Raw genomic sequence first — 18,861 nt, 5'->3', positions numbered from 1 at the left:
GGTATTCTAGATTTCACCCCATGAGATGTTGTGGGATAATTGGCCTATTTGTATCATACAATTACACACCAAATACTACCGCCATACAAGGTCTGAATAATACCGCCACATCGTGACCACTTATACCCAATAATATCACCATGATCCATCCTTTGACTGATCCCACAGCCCCAACCACTTGTAGTCACTGCATATAGACAGATATTCCAATCACAGAATATCCCTTTAAAACTGTTTTCCTGATATGACCCGGACTTGTCCTAATTCTCATGTTCTGTAATGTGCGTGCAGCCTGAGTGAATGCTTCCTCTCCATTAGCATTCTGCCAGCACTATTCCCTCCCCCCCCTCCTCTCTTCCTAGCTAACATTTCTCCGGCCATTGAGCAGAGAAATACTTCCTGTAATCCTTCTCAGAGAGGCATCACTGGAGATTTACCAGGTTACTTTATCCCACTCCCTGCTTTAGGGTAATTGATCTTAATTTGGTGCAATCCCTTTAATACAGCGGGGTTCAGGAGCGTGCACGTGTGTCCGTTCTCTTATCTTTATAGTCCGTCGTCACATTAGTAAGTGCACGCTTTTTGCAGGAAGAATTGGAGAGAGGATAGAATTTACTGATTACCTTCTATCAAAGGGGTTTTCGTTTTTCCCCTTCTATGGCCGCTGTTTCCCTGCGTGCACAGCGGTGATGTGATCTGCTGCCATAAATAAACTGAAAGGAGCACAGAAAAAGACAGAACAGTGACAAGCTCCATATCGGATGAGCTCGCTGACAGATTCTCAGTTAACTCCCTCTGCAGTACAGCAGCTATAGGAGGTAAACGGTGCAAAATGTTTAATGAAAACCAATTGCAAAAGTGATTTTTAGCCCCAAATACGTGCATTTAAGTATAAAAAGAAAATCTGACCCCAGAGGTGGACAACCCCTTGCACGGTTTCTATGGCATTAATGGACTCGCAGCTGCAGGTGAATAGAAAGTTAACGGTTTGGGATAATTCGCATTTTCCAAAGAATTCTCACCGCCGCATACAGGGCCGGTATTGTACTCGAGCATGTAGGGAGCCACTGCCGGTACAGCAGCCATCACCAATGGCCTCCACACCAACTGCACCTGCTCACTACAAAGCCTGTAATAACATTATACCGGCCGTAGCGTCACTGGGCAGGCCGAGTCCTGATTGGATCTTCAAGACGTCAATCGTAAACCCTGAAACCAATTCAGTGAATAAAACCCGTGCAATCCCCGCCCTTCTATTTAAAACTTTTCTCGACTGGTTGTTTCTCCTGTCCGTTACTAAGCGTGTTCCTCACTGATTGGTCGAGGCGGCCTGCAATCACGTTAGTCCCTCCTTTTTGTCTTTGTCTCTATGCCCTCTCACCATTGGCTAGTAAAATTTGCCAATCACAGACTCCGTGTCCAACCCCTTCTTGTTATTGGCCGGCCGTAACGCCGAGCCGAAAGGTGATTGGCTCGCTGAGATGTCCGTCAACGAGCTGCCTGTCTCCCCGTTTCCCAGTCTGCCCTGCGCGTTGCGGCCTTGTTCGCGCCTTCAGCCCGCGGAGGAGCTGCTGCTGCCGCAATGTCCGACTATCCCGGAGCCCAGACCGGGAACCGCAAGGACGCGTTCGCCGATGCTGTGCAGAGGGCTAGGCAGGTGAGGAGACAAGGGAGGAGAGGGCCGGGGCTGCGGAGACCCCTGAGTGGCGGAGGAGGGGACACAGGCCGGCAGTGTATTGTGCATCCGGCCGGCGCTGGTGGTGAGCGGTTCGCAGGTGTCCTGTGTATCCCCGCTATACAGGGCGGACATAACAGTGGTGCGACCCGGGCAGCCGCACAGGGGCCCGAGGGTGAAGGGGCCACTACCGGCTGCAAAGCAGGAGGAATAGGATGAGCTGCTGGGGCCCATATTGTTCCTGCACAGGGACCTATTCTGTCTGCTCCTGGTTACATATATATGGGGTCCTGCTCACACAGCCGCTGCGTAGGCATGCGTAGCTGGGGGGGTGCACCGTCGCTGCGTAGGCATGCGTGGCTGGGGGGGGGGGTGCACCGTTGCTACGTAGGCATGCGTGGCTGGGGGGGTGCGCCGCCGCTGCGTAGGCATGCGTGGCTGGGGGGGTGCGCCGCCGCTGCGTAGGCATGCGTGGCTGGGGGGGTGCACCGTCGCTGCGTAGGCATGCGTGGCTGGGGGGGTGCACCGTCGCTGCGTAGGCATGCGTGGCTGGGGGGGTGCACCGTCGCTGCGTAGGCATGCGTGGCTGGGGGGTGCACCGTCGCTGCGTAGGCATGCGTGGCTGGGGGGGTGCACCGTCGCTGCGTAGGCATGCGTGGCTGGGGGGGTGCACCGTCGCTGCGTAGGCATGCGTGGCTGGGGGGGTGCACCGTCGCTGCGTAGGCATGCGTGGCTGGGGGGGTGCACCGTCGCTGCGTAGGCATGCGTGGCTGGGGGGGTGCACCGTCGCTGCGTAGGCATGCGTGGCTGGGGGGGTGCACCGTCGCTGCGTAGGCATGCGTGGCTGGGGGGGTGCACCGTCGCTGCGTAGGCATGCGTGGCTGGGGGGGTGCACCGTCGCTGCGTAGGCATGCGTGGCTGGGGGGGTGCACCGTCGCTGCGTAGGCATGCGTGGCTGGGGGGGTGCACCGTCGCTGCGTAGGCATGCGTGGCGGGGGGTGCACCGTCGCTGCGTAGGCATGCGTGGCTGGGGGGGTGCACCGTCGCTGCGTAGGCATGCGTGGCTGGGGGGGTGCACCGTCGCTGCGTAGGCATGCGTGGCTGGGGGGGTGCACCGTCGCTGCGTAGGCATGCGTGGCTGGGGGGGTGCACCGTCGCTGCGTAGGCATGCGTGGCTGGGGGGGTGCACCGTCGCTGCGTAGGCATGCGTGGCTGGGGGGGTGCACCGTCGCTGCGTAGGCATGCGTGGCTGGGGGGGTGCACCGTCGCTGCGTAGGCATGCGTGGCTGGGGGGGTGCACCGTCGCTGCGTAGGCATGCGTGGCTGGGGGGGTGCACCGTCGCTGCGTAGGCATGCGTGGCTGGGGGGGTGCACCGTCGCTGCGTAGGCATGCGTGGCTGGGGGGGTGCACCGTCGCTGCGTAGGCATGCGTGGCTGGGGGGGTGCACCGTCGCTGCGTAGGCATGCATGGCTGGGGGGGGGGTTCGCCGCCGCTGCTTAGGCATGCGTGGCTGGGGGGGGGTTCGCCGCCGCTGCTTAGGCATGCGTGGCTGGGGGAGGTGCGCCGCCGCTGCTTAGGCATGCGTGGCTGGGGGAGGTGCGCCGCCGCTGCTTAGGCATGCGTGGCTGGGGGGGTGCACCGTCGCTGCGTAGGCATGCGTGGCTGGGGGGGTGCGCCGTCGCTGCGTAGGCATGCGTGGCTGGGGGGGTTCGCCGCCGCTGCTTAGGCATGCGTGGCTGGGGGGGGGGTTCGCCGCCGCTGCTTAGGCATGCGTGGCTGGGGGAGGTGCGCCGCCGCTGCTTAGGCATGCGTGGCTGGGGGAGGTGCGCCGCCGCTGCGTAGGCATGCGTGGCTGGGGGGGGGGCGCCGCTGCGTAGGCATGCGTGGCTGGGGGGGTGCACCGCCGCTGCGTAGGCATGCGTGGCTGGGGGGGTGCACCGTCGCTGCGTAGGCATGCGTGGCTGGGGGGGCGTCGCCGCTGCGTAGGCATGCGTGGCTGGGGGGGGGCGCCGCCGCTGCGTAGGCATGCGTGGCTGGGGGGGGGGGGCCGCCGCTGCGTAGGCATGCGTGGCTGGGGGGGGCGCCGCCGCTGCGTAGGCATGCGTGGCTGGGGGAGGGGGCGCCGCCGCTGCGTAGGCATGCGTGGCTATGGGTGCTCCTCTTTCCCCCTCGTGTCGGCGCAGCGCATGCATGGGGGCCATCTGCATGTATGGTAGCTGCAGTGTCACTACCTCCTGGCAATTATTACCTGCCTTCTGCAGTCTTGTGATCTGTGGCACCTGATGCTTGCTAGGGCCTATTGATCGTCTTGCATCGGGCAGCGCTGGGGATGGAAGGTTTCCTGTCACCAGTTCTCCCTATAGAAAGTGAGTGCATCAATCTCTTCCAGGTACACACTGCTTCTGCCATGAGCATGGACACGCCCCCGATAAGACGTTTTGGTGTCGGGGGCATCTCATGTCGTCGCAGAGTCCAGATAAGTGTGGACCGTTTTCTGAATAGATGTTTCCTTATTTTTGCCTCCAGGGATTTTTTTCTCTATTACGAATCCTATGGGACTTGGGGCAAAAACCAGCTCAATGTCCGAAGAACCTCTGAAAAATAAGTGATGGGGTCTGATTTGACTGTGAGCTCCGATTGGTTACAGCCCTGCTCCGGTGTATTTTAGCCTGCAGCTTTTGGAGGGAGGGAGTACCACTATTACCACCACCAGCATCACTGCCGCTGGTAGTGGAGCGTCTGTACAACAGGACAGTCAGCTTCTTGTACTGACTGCTCTGAAAACAGTCGTTATGAATGGCGCGGTGTGTACACGGCTCTATCATGGTAATGACATGTGCCTCACTATCAGCGGAGGGCCCAGTGCCCCCCAGCTTACAGCTCATGCTCATCAAAGGCTTTCCAGAACGCCTAGAAAGAGAAGTCTAAGCTTCTGAAAAGGTTAAAAATGTCAGTGTCCCACCACATCCTGCTGTCATAACATTGTGACGTGGCAGGAAATCACTGGCAGCGGTGGCACTAATGTGATGGGTAGTGACAGTGAGCCGCGCCTTGTCATGCCCACGTGCTGCAGATCTCAATGTTGGGAGCCATCATGGCCGCCGGCGTCGCTTGGGACCCGTACGTACGTTTATCACATACCAGTTCTGTCCGGGATCTCGTACTGTTGTAGTCTGTGTGGTAGGAAACGTGTGCAAACTGAGGGCAGATGCTTCTCTGACCCTGCACAGCAGCAGTGCCAACGCGCTGACAATCAATGAACCGTTGATCTGCGTCCTGGTGTCGCCTTATGCACAGGTTGTAGCTACTGGTGGCCCCATCCATTAGTTATTAGCCGTCCACCTATGATCTTGGTTTCATGTTCCTTCCACCATCTGTCACGGGGTCGTGCATCTTCATGGCTGATTTATTTTTATTTATTTTTTTATTACTATTATTTTGGTGATTTTTCCATGTAGGAATTGATGTAATGAACAAGTGCTATCGCGCAGTCCTGGCGATGGCTGCAGGGTACAGATCACACTTGTTCCTCTGTTGGTCAAAAAATTAGTTTTCTAATTGCCCCTTGTCCACTCACTAAAAATGAAATGTTGGGGTTGATTTTCATGCTGCAGAGTGTGGAGACATTTCTAGGACTGCACCCTGGCTCCGTCCATGTGAGTGAGGTTGTATTGGAGCAGCACACAGATGTATGAGACACACGAGCTTCTCCTGTGAGTCTGCATGAGGTTTGCTCTTCCCTTGATTACTTTCATTATTGCCTCAGTCCTGCCCATACGGAGCATGTCCACAGGGGACATTTCCACGGCTGTGAAATCCTCACGGTTTTATCACAGATTTCACCTTAAGCAATGCAAAAAAAAAAACCTGGTGAAAATGTGCAGCGTCGCCCAACGTCCACTGCGGATGAGATTTCTCAATGTGCTACAGTGAGATGCAGACGATTTTTCCTTCCGCCGAATGTGACCCCTGCACTTCATTTATGCTGAGCGGACGACCCAATCGGGCCGCTAACGAATACATGACTGGTGATTACCTGCAGCGCCGCTGTAACCTGGAGAGACTGGAGTCCCCCATACACATAAGACTCCTCAGTATCACCTGATAGTCTAATTTGTATGGGGGTCTTACAGCAGATTGTCGGGGGTGAGAAGGATCCAATTTCCAAAGGCTGATCCTTTTGTGCTCTGGCATATATACCGATGCCATGGGACCCTGGGGGGCATTAAGGATGGTCACTGGGGGGGGGGGGGGATCCTGGAGGTCACTGAGGAGGAAGGGGGGTGGATCCTGGAGGTCACGGAGGAGGAAGGGGGGTGGATCCTGGAGGTCACGGAGGAGGAAGGGGGGTGGATCCTGGAGGTCACGGAGGAGGAAGGGGGGTGGATCCTGGAGGTCATGGAGGAGGAAGAGGGGGGGATCCTGGAGGTGACTGAGGAGGAAGAGGGGGGGGGTGGATCCTGGAGGTGACTGAGGAGGAAGAGGGGGGGGTGGATCCTGGAGGTGACTGAGGAGGAAGGGGGGGGTGGATCCTGGAGGTGACTGAGGAGGAAGAGGGGGGGGGGGGTGGATCCTGGAGGTGACTGAGGAGGAAGGTGGGGGAGTGGATCCTGGAGGTGACTGAGGAGGAAGAGGGGGGGGTGGATCCTGGAGGTGACTGAGGAGGAAGAGGGGGGGGTGGATCCTGGAGGTGACTGAGGAGGAAGGGGGGGGTGGATCCTGGAGGTGACTGAGGAGGAAGAGGGGGGGGTGGATCCTGGAGGTGACTGAGGAGGAAGAGGGGGGGTGGATCCTGGAGGTGACTGAGGAGGAAGAGGGGGGGGGGTGGATCCTGGAGGTGACTGAGGAGGAAGGTGGGGGAGTGGATCCTGGAGGTGACTGAGGAGGAAGAGGGGGGGGTGGATCCTGGAGGTGACTGAGGAGGAAGGGGGGGGTGGATCCTGGAGGTGACTGAGGAGGAAGAGGGGGGGGTGGATCCTGGAGGTGACTGAGGAGGAAGGGGGGGGTGGATCCTGGAGGTGACTGAGGAGGAAGAGGGGGGGGGGTGGATCCTGGAGGTGACTGAGGAGGAAGGTGGGGAAGTGGATCCTGGAGGTGACTGAGGAGGAAGAGGGGGGGGGGGTGGATCCTGGAGGTGACTGAGGAGGAAGAGGGGGGGGGTGGATCCTGGAGGTGACTGAGGAGGAAGGGGGGGGTGGATCCTGGAGGTGACTGAGGAGGAAGGGGGGGGGGTGGATCCTGGAGGTGACTGAGGAGGAAGGTGGGGGAGTGGATCCTGGAGGTGACTGAGGAGGAAGAGGGGGGAGTGGATCTTGGAGGTGACTGAGGAGGAAGGTGGGGGAGTGGATCCTGGAGGTGACTGAGGAGGAAGGTGGGGGAGTGGATCCTGGAGGTGACTGAGGAGGAAGGTGGGGGGGTGGATCCTGGAGGTGACTGAGGAGGAAGGTGGGGGGGTGGATCCTGGAGGTGACTGAGGAGGAAGGTGGGGGGGTGGATCCTGGAGGTGACTGAGGAGGAAGGTGGGGGGGTGGATCCTGGAGGTGACTGAGGAGGAAGGTGGGGGGGTGGATCCTGGAGGTGACTGAGGAGGAAGGTGGGGGGGTGGATCCTGGAGGTGACTGAGGAGGAAGAGGGGGGGGTGGATCCTGGAGGTGACTGAGGAGGAAGAGGGGGGGGTGGATCCTGGAGGTGACTGAGGAGGAAGAGGGGGGGGTGGATCCTGGAGGTGACTGAGGAGGAAGGGGGGGGTGGATCCTGGAGGTGACTGAGGAGGAAGAGGGGGGGGGTGGATCCTGGAGGTGACTGAGGAGGAAGAGGGGGGGGGGTGGATCCTGGAGGTGACTGAGGAGGAAGAGGGGGGGGGGGGTGGATCCTGGAGGTGACTGAGGAGGAAGGGGGGGGGGTGGATCCTGGAGGTGACGGAGGAGGAAGGGGGGGTGGATCCTGGAGGTGACTGAGGAGGAGGAAGAGGGGGGGTGGATCCTGGAGGTGACTGAGGAGGAGGAAGAGGGGGGGTGGATCCTGGAGGTGACTGAAGAGGAGGGGGGGTGGATCCTGGAGGTGACTGAGGAGGAGGGGGGGGTGGATCCTGGAGGTGACTGAGGAGGAGGGGGGGGGGGGGTGGATCCTGGAGGTGACTGAGGAGGAGGGAGGAGGCCTGCAGAGCACGGGCATAAAGGGCATAGGGTGGGGGAGTCTGATGGGCATAAAGGGCACGGGGGAGTAGCCTGGTGGGCACTGGATGGGAGGAGCCTGCAGGGTACGGGGGGATCCTGTGAGCGGCTCTAATACCAGATATATCAGTGCCCCCAGTGCTCCTGTGTGTAGGGGATCAGTAGGTATCGCTGTTGGCTGAACGATTGTTCGTCCTACAGGTATCTTATGTGTTTGGCGCCTCCATAGTTGCAGTCTGGTAAGTCACTGCGGGGTGACCCTGGTATTGGATTCCTCTGAGGTTCGTGTTATTTGATGTTCTCTGGCCTTGTCCAGACTTCTTGCCCTCGGGCGGCTGTTTCTACTAGGTGTGATTACAGGTTGATGGCACTTGTTACAGGCGGCGGCTCGTCTGATCTGAACATTTACTAGAGGATCAGTGTGATTATTTGAGCGGCTGCACGTCTCCTCGCTTGTTAGCGATTATCTGATATGGCGGTGTGCATTGCTCGGGGTCTGTGCTGGACATTTATTACATCTGCCCTATAGCAGCCAGGTCATCTGCTCTGGAAACCTTTGTGGGGGAAAACTCCTCGCTATCCACAGCAGCCGCCCAGGGGATTTACTAAGGCTCTGTTCACATTTATCCTGTGCTCTTCGCTGAGCTCTTACATCAGGGCTGACAGGATTGCAGGAGGTTCCTGCGATGTCCGTAGTGACGTCTTCTCTCTCATCTTCTACAGATTGCAGCAAAGATCGGTGGTGACGCTACCGGAGGAGTTAACAACACTCAAGAATTTAATTTTGGCAGTCAGAAAAGACAATTAGAAGACGGAGGTGAGAACCTGATGCCGTTATTGCTGTGTGTACTGCGTTTTATGGTGAGGCTGGGGCTACAGCACCAGGGATCGTCAATCGGTTAACTTTTGTCTTTCTTTTTACCCAGACCAACCAGAGTGCAAAAAATTGGCAACACAAAGCGAACGTAAGTCATTATTGATGGTGGGTATTGGCTATATAGGGTCTTTGTGTGTTTCTTTAATATGTTCCTTTAAATATTTGCACAAAAAAAAAGACGGCTCTCCAAGGAACACTAGAACATGATTAATGACATGGCCACTACACCGGGTCTTGTGAATCGATTCGCACAATGTCTGACGGGCGTGGGATATGCAACCCCCACCAATTGTAAGAACATAGGACTAGTGTGCCCTGTTCTCACCTGGCCACAAGATGGCAGCAATTAGGAGTGAATGTTGTCGCACCAGGACCCCGTCTCCACCTTGTAATCATTGACACTTATGAGGAAATCAAAGTTATCTTCATTGTCAAAGATTAGAATGGCAGCAGCCAGAGAAGAAGCCACTCTGGTGGTCAGTGGGGGTCTCAGTGTTGGGACCCACAGCCATCTAATAGTTATCGCCTATCCAGAGGACAGGCCGGGGTACCCATTTTCATCCTTCAGAAATCTAATGTGTCCTTTTCTGTATATTTCAGCAATCGCCCCTCCACTCACTCCAGTACATACCCCTCGGTAAGTATTCCACCTCTTCGCCCCCCTGTGTCTTTTCCAGCACGTCATTGTTAATAACTCTTGTTTGGTTTTAGGGCAACATCGCTGACTGAAGAATATCGGGTCCCGGATGGCATGGTGGGACTAAGTGAGTGTTTAGTGCGAGCGTTCTTTGTCGTGCCTTATAATAACTGATGACAATTAGACTGATGATCCGTCTTCACTTTCAGTCATTGGCCGAGGAGGAGAACAAATAAACAAGATCCAACAAGAGTCGGGCTGTAAAGTTCAGATTTCCCCAGGTGAGAAGGTTTTGTATCCCTATAACCTCCTGAGGGGGAAACCTCATGGATATGGTGCCACAGAGATCCTTCATGTTGCCAGACTCTGATTACATATTGGCCGCACCATCCGTATCTGAACGCTGCCTGGAACCATCATTGCTGATTTCATCCTAGGAATCCTATAGTTTTATAGGAATGTTGCCCACATGGCTCCGGATGGTGAAATAAATAGGACTACTAATAGATTATCCTTTCTATTACAGACAGCGGTGGGCTCCCGGAGCGGGTGGTGTCACTAACTGGTTCTCCAGACGCCGTGCAGTAAGTAAACTCCACGTGTGACCACGCTGAAAAAAATCCCACGGAAACCTGAGTCTAACACCTGACTTACATGGATGAGATATTTTGTATGGCAGGATCTGAGCCTGCTCCATGTACTGCAGGCACTAGCTGTGTTCGGCTGCTGACATCGCAGCTAGTTCCATTTGATGTCCCCAGGTTCCTAGTGGTGGGGGTGAAAAAAGCCATATGTTCCCAAAAAATGGTACCAGTAAAAATGACCTGTCGCCCTGCCACAAAAAAACCCTGCTGAGCTCCAGTGACCAAAAAATTTGTTATTGGGCCCAGAAAATGGTCATAGAAAAATAAAATTATATATATATATATATATAATTTATTTATTTATTACACACAGTTTGGGGTCACTCAGATAATTTTGTGTTTTCCATGATAACTCATACTTTTATTTATCAAATGAGTTGCAAAATGATTAGAAAATATCGTCCAGACATTGACAAGGTTAGAAATAATGATTTATATTAGAAAGAATAATTTTCTCCTTCAAACTTTGCTTTGGTCACAGAATGCTCCTTTGCAGCAATTCCAGCATTGCAGACCTTTTTCTAGCTGTTAATTTGCTGAGGTAATCTTGAGAAATTTCCCCCCATGCTTCCTGAAGCCTCTCCCACAAGTTGGATTGGCTTGATGGGCACTTTTTGCGTACCATACGGTCAAGCTGCTCCCACAACAGCTCAATGGGGTTGAGATCTGGTGACTGCGCTGGCCACTCCATTACAGATAGAATACCAGCTGCCTGCTTCTTCCCTAAATAGTTCATGCATAATTTGGAGGTGTGCTTTGGGTCATTGTCCTGTTGTAAGATGACATTGGCTCCAATGAAGCGCTGTCCACAGGGTATGGCATGGCGTTGCAAAATGGTGTGATAGCCTTCCTTATTCAAAATCCCATTTACCTTGTACAAACCTCCCACTTTACCAGCACCAAAGAAACCCCAGACCATCACATTACCTCCACCATGCTTGACAGATGGCGTCAGGCACTCTTCTTCCACTTTTTTTTCTGTTCTGCGTCTCACAAATGTTCTTCTGTGTGATCCAAACACCTCAAACTTTGATTCGTCTGTCCATAAAACTTTTTTCCATCTTCCTCTGTCCAATGTCTGTGTTCTTTTGCCCATATTAATCTTTTCCTTTTATTAGCCAGTCTCAGATATGGCATTTTCTTTGCCACTTTGCCCTGAAGGCCAGCATCCCGGAGTCGCCTCTTCACTGTAGACGTTGACACTGGTGTTTTGCGTGTACTATTTATGAAGCTGCCAGTTGAGGAGCTGTGAGGCGTCGATTTCTCAAACTAGAGACTGTAATGTCCTTGTCTTGTTGCTCAGTTGTGCAGCGGGGCCTCCCTCTTCTCTTTCTACTCTGGTTAGAGCCTGTTTGTGCTCTCCTCTGAAGGGAGCAGTACACACCGTTGTAGGAAATCTTCAGTTTCTTGGCAATCTCTCGCATGGAATAGCCTTCATTTCTAAGAACAAGAATAGACTGTCGAGTTTCACATGAAAGTTCTCTTTTTCTGGCCATTTTGAGAGTTTCATAGAACAAACAAATGTAATGCTCCAGATTCTCAACTAGCTCAAAGGAAGGTCAATTTTATAGCTTCTCAAATCAGCCAAACCGTTTTCAGCTGGGCTAACATACTTGTGCAAGGGTTTTCTAGGGTTTTTTAAGCATCCATTAGCTTCTTACACTGTTAGCAAACACAATGTACCATTAAAACACTGAAGTGGTGATTGTTGGAAATGGGCCTCTATACACCTATGTAGATATTGCAATAAAAACAAGACGTTTGCAGATAGAAGAGTCATTTACCACATTAACAATGTATAGAGTGTATTAAAAAAAAATATATATATATATATATCTGGAGTGGAAATGCCAAGTGAGCTGCTCCCCGTCCCCCAGCATTTTGGCCTCTGACCACATACGTCACGCAGGCCCCAAGGATGATGTCTGATTTGGGCAAATGGTCTCATGTTTTTTCTCTTTTGGTTTTCTTGCAGGAAAGCAAAAATGATGCTTGATGAAATAGTGGCCCGGGGCCGTGGAGGAGGGCCCGGGCAGTTCCATGATAACGCCAATGGGCAGAACGGCTCCTTACAGGAGATCATGATCCCTGCTGGCAAGGCCGGTCTCATCATCGGGAAGGGCGGGGAAACTATTAAACAGCTGCAGGTAGGTGGAGAGGCGGCCAGGGCTCGCAGATCGCCATGTGGCTCTGTAAACTCCATATTTGTTTCCCTTCCTGTCCAGGAACGTGCTGGGGTCAAGATGATTCTCATACAAGATGGCTCACAGGGCACGAACGTGGATAAGCCCCTGCGCATTGTAGGAGAGCCCTTCAAAGTACAAGTAGGTGTCCTGAAATCGATGCCATCACTATGTGCTGTCGCTGTACCGTCAGGCTTTTCAGGATAGCCTCACAATGCTGCCCAGTGATCGCCTGCCGATATGGTGGGGCACGTACACGTCTCGTTAGAATATTTGGTGCGGGCCCCTAGGAGCCCACAGGGGGTGAGCTTGGCTTCTGTCAGGATGGGATGACCACCTGGTAGGACACTGTCAGGGGGTCTCTCCAGAGGTGCGGCTGGATGTAAGCCGTCACTGGAGCTGAACTTCTGTTCCACAGATCAGATCCTATTCATTGTAATAGGAGGTGACGTTTCTGAGAGCGCCCCCTATAGTGTTTGGAGCTTCACGGCTGCCGCACGAGCTGATACCATCTGTCCGTGGGGTGTGCGGGGTCATACCCCCACCAATATCATATTGATGTCTGGCACTCACACTTTTCAGGACTTTGATTGTAGTTTTATTCAAACTAGAAAAGCATCAAACAATTAGCGACATATTGGTCACCCTGCATTATACAGGCAGAAGGAAACAAGTGTGACGCGTGGATCAAAGTCACCTATTCATTAATGTGTATTAAATACATGACCGTACGGGAAAAGGGAATCATCAGCGTAAATATAATGGCTGTGATGATTTTCTGATCTTTGATTCTGTATCCAGAAGTCATTAGTCACATATTATGACCACAACATCGGTCTGAAACGGGGAGAAAATTCCTACCGTCATACGCGCATTTCAGACCCGTAGGCCCCACAGCTTTAAGGAGTATACGGCGACATCCTCCGCCGTTCAGTAACTTGTTCTAATCTATGAAGTTGCAAAATGCCGCCCCCCACCACCACCATTCATCACTGTTCCTCCACTTTTCTGGAGTGATTTGATCCTTTTGTTTCCCCCAAAAGGAAGCAAAGCGTCATGGCCGCACGTTGTTCGCATGAATCAGTCCTCACAAAATAGGAGAAATATTGAACTGTTGACAAAAAAAGTCACTGAAGCCAAATGTAAACTTCCCCCAATAAGGTGGGCCGGTATACTGACACAGAAGGGTGCTGCGGACATTCACCCGGCAGCGGATACCCGGATTAGAAGTCCCTGCTCTCCAGAAGAATATTCCCATTTCTTTTGGGTGCCCCCTCGTATGATGTTGCGATCACATGTAAAATTTTAATAGAGCAAGCCTCACAAAGACTGTAAAACCGATCGCCAGCGGGTACAGTGTGAACAGGGACGTGTGCCCATTCTAGGGGTTGATGAGTCTCTATACAATGCTGCCATACTGCTCATGTCATTCTTAGTGTTTTATCTCTGATGGTAAATAACTGGTGGGAGCCGGAACGCCTCAATCCCAGGGAAAGATCACGAGAACATGTCCTGCATGATATTTATTAACAAATGCAATTTTTAACGCTTTCTGGTCTCTTTAATGAATCTGTGAATTAGATCCACACGCCATGTTTATGCCCCTCTTTAAAGGTGATGTTTCCTGCTGTCCGTATTGCATATGAAAAAAGGCTGATTGAACCGAAACGTGTCACGTTGTACGGTCCTTTTTCTTGCTTGAATAAAACTACGAAGTCCTGATAAGTGCGAGTGTCCGTCATTCACCTCCCCCAGTGCATTATCCTTGTTTTTCCCACTGACTAGATTGCAGATTTCTTCGAGCTTTTATATTCCGTACACTGACATCACCTCTGTGCTTTCCTCTGCAGCAGGCCTGTGAGATGGTGATGGATCTCTTACGAGAACGAGATCAGGGAAACTTCGGTGAAAGAAATGAGTACGGCTCCCGGGGAGGAGGAGGAGGAGGCGGCGGCGGTGGAGGAGGTGGTGGTGGTGGTGGAGGCGGCATAGATGTGAGTAGCGCCCACTGGTGGTGGTAAATGCACCGTGGCAGGTTTCGGGCACTGACTGGTCTCCATTGCAGGTACCGGTCCCCCGTCACTCAGTGGGGGTAGTAATAGGACGCAATGGAGAAATGATCAAGAAAATTCAGAATGACGCTGGGGTCAGGATACAGTTTAAACAAGGTGAGAGTCCGATCTGCTTCAGACTAGGGTGTGTGAGCCCATCTGTAAGTTGTACTGGAGGGGGGTGGTGCGTTATGTATTGTATAATAATATCTGCACCATATTCTTGAGGCTCTAACCTATAAAATCTCCTGTACAGATGATGGGACCGGTCCCGATAAGATCGCACACATTATGGGGCCCCCGGACAGATGTGATCACGCAGCCAGGATCATCGGTGACTTATTGCAGAGTTTGCGAGTGAGTCCGGGCACTGCTAGTAGTGAGAGCAGCTGACCACCTACATCATCTGTGATCTCTGCTCACTCACTTTGCTTTCTGTCTGTAGAGCGGTCCTCCGGGACCTCCAGGCCCAGGTATGCCGCCTGGTGGCAGAGGAAGGGGTCGAGGGCAGGGGCCATGGGGACCTCCTGGAGGAGAAATGACCTTTTCTATACCCTCTCATAAATGCGGCTTAGTAATTGGTCGAGGTGAGTGGCGGCTGTCTTGATCTTCTCTCTCCTCTTGGGCTGCGTTCACATGTGGCACATTTGATTTTTTTAAACCACATTTCCTATGGTTTCCTATCTCTGCAGGAGGAGAGAATGTAAAGGCAATTAACCAACAGACGGGGGCATTTGTGGAGATCTCACGGCAGCCTCCACCTAACGGCGACCCAAACTTCAAAATGTTCATTATCCGCGGCTCCCCACAACAGATCGACCATGCCAAACAGCTCATCGAGGAGAAGATTGAGGTGAGACGTGGTCTGTGCCGGCACTCTTTGCAGGAAAACTGCTGAAATAACCAAATGGTTGTGGTAATGGCTGCAAGTGAGGCGTCCGGTCCCGGCTCCGTGGTGGCTGACTGCCGGATAAGCGTTTCCTGTACTTCTCTGCGGTGTCAGCGAACAGCCATGAAAGTGTGGTCATTACCGAGGCGGCTGGACCGTCCTCTTACATCATTGATAAATGAAGCTTTATAAAACTTACATTTTCAGCTTTTTGCAAAATAGTTCTGTGAATCCAGTCCTTCAGATAAAGTATGACGTGTTCTGGTTTCCTCCTAGGGTCCCTTGTGCCCGATCGGTCCGGGCCCCCCTGGTCCTGGCCCAGCTGGCCCCATGGGTCCATTTAACCCAGGTCCTTACCCACCAGGACCCCCGGGAGCTCCACCGCAGTATGTACATTAGTCTTTCATTCCTTTTCTGTATTACTTAACATGAAATGTCCTTATTGTAAGAAGCGCTCCCACGAACTGATTTATTCTGTATGTATTAATACGCTCATCTCCCCCACTTTCCAGCGTCGATCCTCTTCTGGGTCACGTGGCTACAATTCCCACTCGCCGGATCACCCTGGGGTCAAGTCGCTTTTACAATGTGAGTCTATGGACTTGTAAAAGTGACGTCCGGCTCACACAGACTCCAGGGTGATCTGGCGAATGGGACCGGCAGTCTCAGAATCGGGTGTAGGATCTGCTTTTTACGGGGTTTTCCTCTAATTGACATTACATGCACTGTGTGGGAAGCTTTAGGGCATCCGCAGGGCGACATACAGACCCAGCTGTAAGTGACCCGGACCTCCTGGATGGAGGCTGGATAGTTTGAGAGCTGCGGAGGTGACCCCTGTGTGGGACTCCACTAGGGTGATGACACTTCTGTTGTAGAACAATACAACTTCTTACTTTTTTGTGAATGTGTTTATTACAAGGACGTCTTGGAATGTGCAGCCCTTACGGGTTCCCACCTGAACAGCCTAATGGGAGATGAGCGTAGTATCTAAGCTGAGTTTTTCCCTACAGAGAATGTATATTTTCCTCCTGATTTCCTCTTTCTATTGCAGTCCGGGTCCACCACCTCCTCCACCGCCTCACCAGTACCCCCCACAGGGATGGGGCAGCACGTATCCCCAGTGGGGGCAGCCACCAGCCCCTCACGACCCCAGTAAGTTTTGGCCAACGTGCACCATAATGAGGTATGCATAGTAAGGTGTACACAAAATGTTCTGTTTTTTTCACAGCAAAACCTCCTGCCCCCACAGATCCAAGCGCTGCCTGGGCCGCTTACTACTCACACTACTACCAACAGCCGCCTGCTCCTGTCCCCGGGCAGCCGCCTGCCGTCCCTGTCCCTCCTCCACAAGGAGAGCCCCCGCAACAGCAGCAGCCGCCCCCTGCCAGCCAGCCGGACTACACCAAGGCATGGGAGGAGTATTACAAGAAGATGGGTGAGTGCAAATCCACTCACATTGCCATACCTCAACCTGCTGGTCCCTAGGAGGCTTCCTAGGACCCTCCCAAATATCTATCCGTGTTACAGGCCAGCAGACGACTCAGCCCTCAGGACAGCCGGATTACACAAAGGCCTGGGAAGAATATTACAAGAAACAAGGTGCGGTGCCCAGAGCCATCGCCTCGTCCTCCATGTAACGTCTGGTGTATATTGCTAACATTTCTGTTTTTGCAGCCCAAGCAGCAGCTCCTGGCGCCCCAGTGGCAGCTCAAGCGGCGGCTGCAACAGCAGTGGCAGCGGCATCCAGTGCTCCCCCCGCAGCACAGCCGGACTACAGTGCGGCATGGGCGGAATATTACAGGCAGCAGGCGGCATACTATGGCCAGGCACCGGGAGCACCCCCCGCACAGCCCCCTCCGGCACAGCCAGGACCACAGGTCAGTCTTCCACATACGTCGCCTATGTCAGCATGTGTGCCCCCTACGGGTGGCGTTTTTGCTGCTGTGCCCCCTACGGGTGGCGTTTTTGCTGCTGTGCCTCACAGTGTCCCCTCTATTCCAGGACGCCCACGGTCTACTCGGCTGACGTCCTGCTCTCCTCTCTTCTTCCAGGCCCAGTGAATGTCACTACTTGTCGTCGCTCATTACCAGTCTGGAGATGGGAGCCTCCGTTGCTGACCTCAGTGAGGGGAGAAGCTATTTGACAAGTCCCCTAGTTGTATTTTTATTTTATTTTTTAGGACATTTTCTTGTTTTGTCCTTCATCCTTTCCCGGTTTTTCATCTTGAAAACAAGACAAGTGGTGGCCCCTGCGGAAAGGCAGGTTCTAGACATTAGGACTAATCTGAGCACCTCCCAACTATTACAAAACACGGTTTTATTCACTGGAGCTGCCCGTGAGTAATGAAATATCTGAATTTTTTTTTTTTTTTAATTATTTTTTAACGTAAAGAGATTATTCATACCCCGGTCCCCGATGTCCCTGTGCTTTTAGTTGGTTGAACATTCCCTGGTGACATCCCCACGCTGTCTGCTGGTCCCACCTCCGCAGCTGGGGCCTTGTGAAGTGCGCCGGTCCCTCCCGCCATTGGGGGGTCGTGATGTGTTTTGTCTGTTCAGAGACATTGGAAACTGTACGCTGAGTTTTTACTTTTTATTGCCTGTTTTTAACTTCACAATAAACAATGACAAAACTCTCCCGACTTCGCTCTCTGCTCTGTTCTTCTATCTTCTGTTTTTGTCGTCCAGATGGATTATTTTATTTTTTTTACTTTCCTGTTATTGTTCCTTGTAATGATTTCTATGCTGTGTTTTTGGAACGGTATAGGGAATCACAATAAATCTATGAAAGAAAATGGTCTTGGTCGTGTCTACATGGTTCACAACCCCCCTGCTTCGTCCTCAGTGCAGAAAGGAAGGTGACATGGCGGCCGGAGCCGTGTCTGGGAACATAGAGAATCACAGAGGTTTCCATCACTGCTGCCCAATGCTGTGACCCAGGAGCCACGTACAGGGGTTCATCTGTCCTAGTGTTGCCTTCATCTCTCCCCGCTACAGTCCGATGGATCCCCCATTACAGACCATGAGGATAGTCACCAGGTTTCATTGTTCCCTGAGCAGAGTAAGTCTCATCTCCAGAGTAGCTGAGCAGAGGCCGATGGATCGTTTTGTGGTAGAAGATTCAGTATAATGTGGTTATTCATTTATAATCTATTTCTGGACTTTCAGTCCAGCGGGTGGTCCTACTCGGTGACTGACAGCCTGCCTTGTAAATGTGCACAACACAGCTGTCATTCAACGATTAGTACTGCCCACTGGACCGAACACCCCATAACCAAAATTATATTTATCTATATCATACATAGATACAAATAAGTATTTGATACACTGCAGATTTTGCAAGTTTTCCCACCTACAAAGAATGGAGAGTTCTGTAATTTTTATCGTAGGTCACTTCACCTGTGAGACAATCTAAAAAAAAAAAGCACATTATATTATTTTTACATAATTAATTTGCATTTTATTGCATGAAATAAGTATTTGATACAATAGAAGAACAGAACTTAATATTTGGCACAGAAACCTTAGTTTGCAATTAGAGGTCAGACGTTTCCTGTAGTTCTTGACCAGGTCTGCATACACTGCAGCAGGGATTTTGGCCCCCTCCTCCATACAGATCTTCTCCAGATCTTTCATGTTTTGGGGCAGTCAGTGGGCAACATTGAGTTTCAGTTCCCTCCAAAGGTTTTCTATTGGTTCAGGTCTGGAGACTGGCTAGGTTACGCCAGGACC

The 18,861-nt window shown here is 52.7% G+C and overlaps 1 protein-coding gene across 3 annotated transcripts; it reads left to right on the top strand.

The window, feature by feature from the left end:
- The first annotated feature begins 1,479 nt into the window (after positions 1-1,479).
- Positions 1,480-17,924, top strand: KHSRP (KH-type splicing regulatory protein). 3 transcript variants are annotated; one of them, XM_073654365.1, is made up of 20 exons: positions 1,480-1,657; positions 8,573-8,666; positions 8,776-8,814; positions 9,327-9,363; positions 9,438-9,490; positions 9,573-9,644; positions 9,890-9,947; positions 11,983-12,154; positions 12,233-12,331; positions 14,041-14,184; positions 14,256-14,358; positions 14,498-14,598; positions 14,687-14,828; positions 14,934-15,094; positions 15,407-15,516; positions 16,182-16,282; positions 16,380-16,565; positions 16,658-16,729; positions 16,805-17,007; positions 17,132-17,924. In XM_073654365.1, exons 1-20 carry the CDS (start codon positions 1,583-1,585, stop codon positions 17,153-17,155), a joined length of 2,046 nt encoding a protein of 681 aa, XP_073510466.1. In that variant the 5' UTR covers positions 1,480-1,582; the 3' UTR covers positions 17,156-17,924. The 3 variants fall into 3 exon arrangements, with proteins under 3 accessions (XP_073510466.1, XP_073510465.1, XP_073510464.1); XM_073654364.1 differs by having other exon boundaries at positions 16,359-16,565; positions 17,182-17,924; XM_073654363.1 differs by having other exon boundaries at positions 16,359-16,565.
- The last annotated feature ends 937 nt before the right edge of the window (positions 17,925-18,861 follow it).

The sequence above is a fragment of the Phyllobates terribilis genome, unplaced genomic scaffold (genome assembly GCF_046119375.1).
Source record: "Phyllobates terribilis strain yellow unplaced genomic scaffold, ASM4611937v1 Scaffold_11__3_contigs__length_659146591, whole genome shotgun sequence".
NCBI lineage: Eukaryota > Metazoa > Chordata > Amphibia > Anura > Dendrobatidae > Phyllobates > Phyllobates terribilis.
This window is presented reverse-complemented; position numbering and strand designations above follow the sequence as displayed.

Coding starts and splice junctions, on each gene's coding strand:
- KHSRP (XM_073654363.1), top strand. CDS start 1,583: ATGTCCGACTATCCCGGAGCCCAGACCGGGAACCGCAAGGACGCGTTC. Junction 14,185..14,255: donor GTGGTGGAGGCGGCATAGAT/GTGAGTAGCGCC, acceptor TCTCCATTGCAG/GTACCGGTCCCCCGTCACTC. Junction 16,566..16,657: donor GGAGTATTACAAGAAGATGG/GTGAGTGCAAAT, acceptor TCCGTGTTACAG/GCCAGCAGACGACTCAGCCC.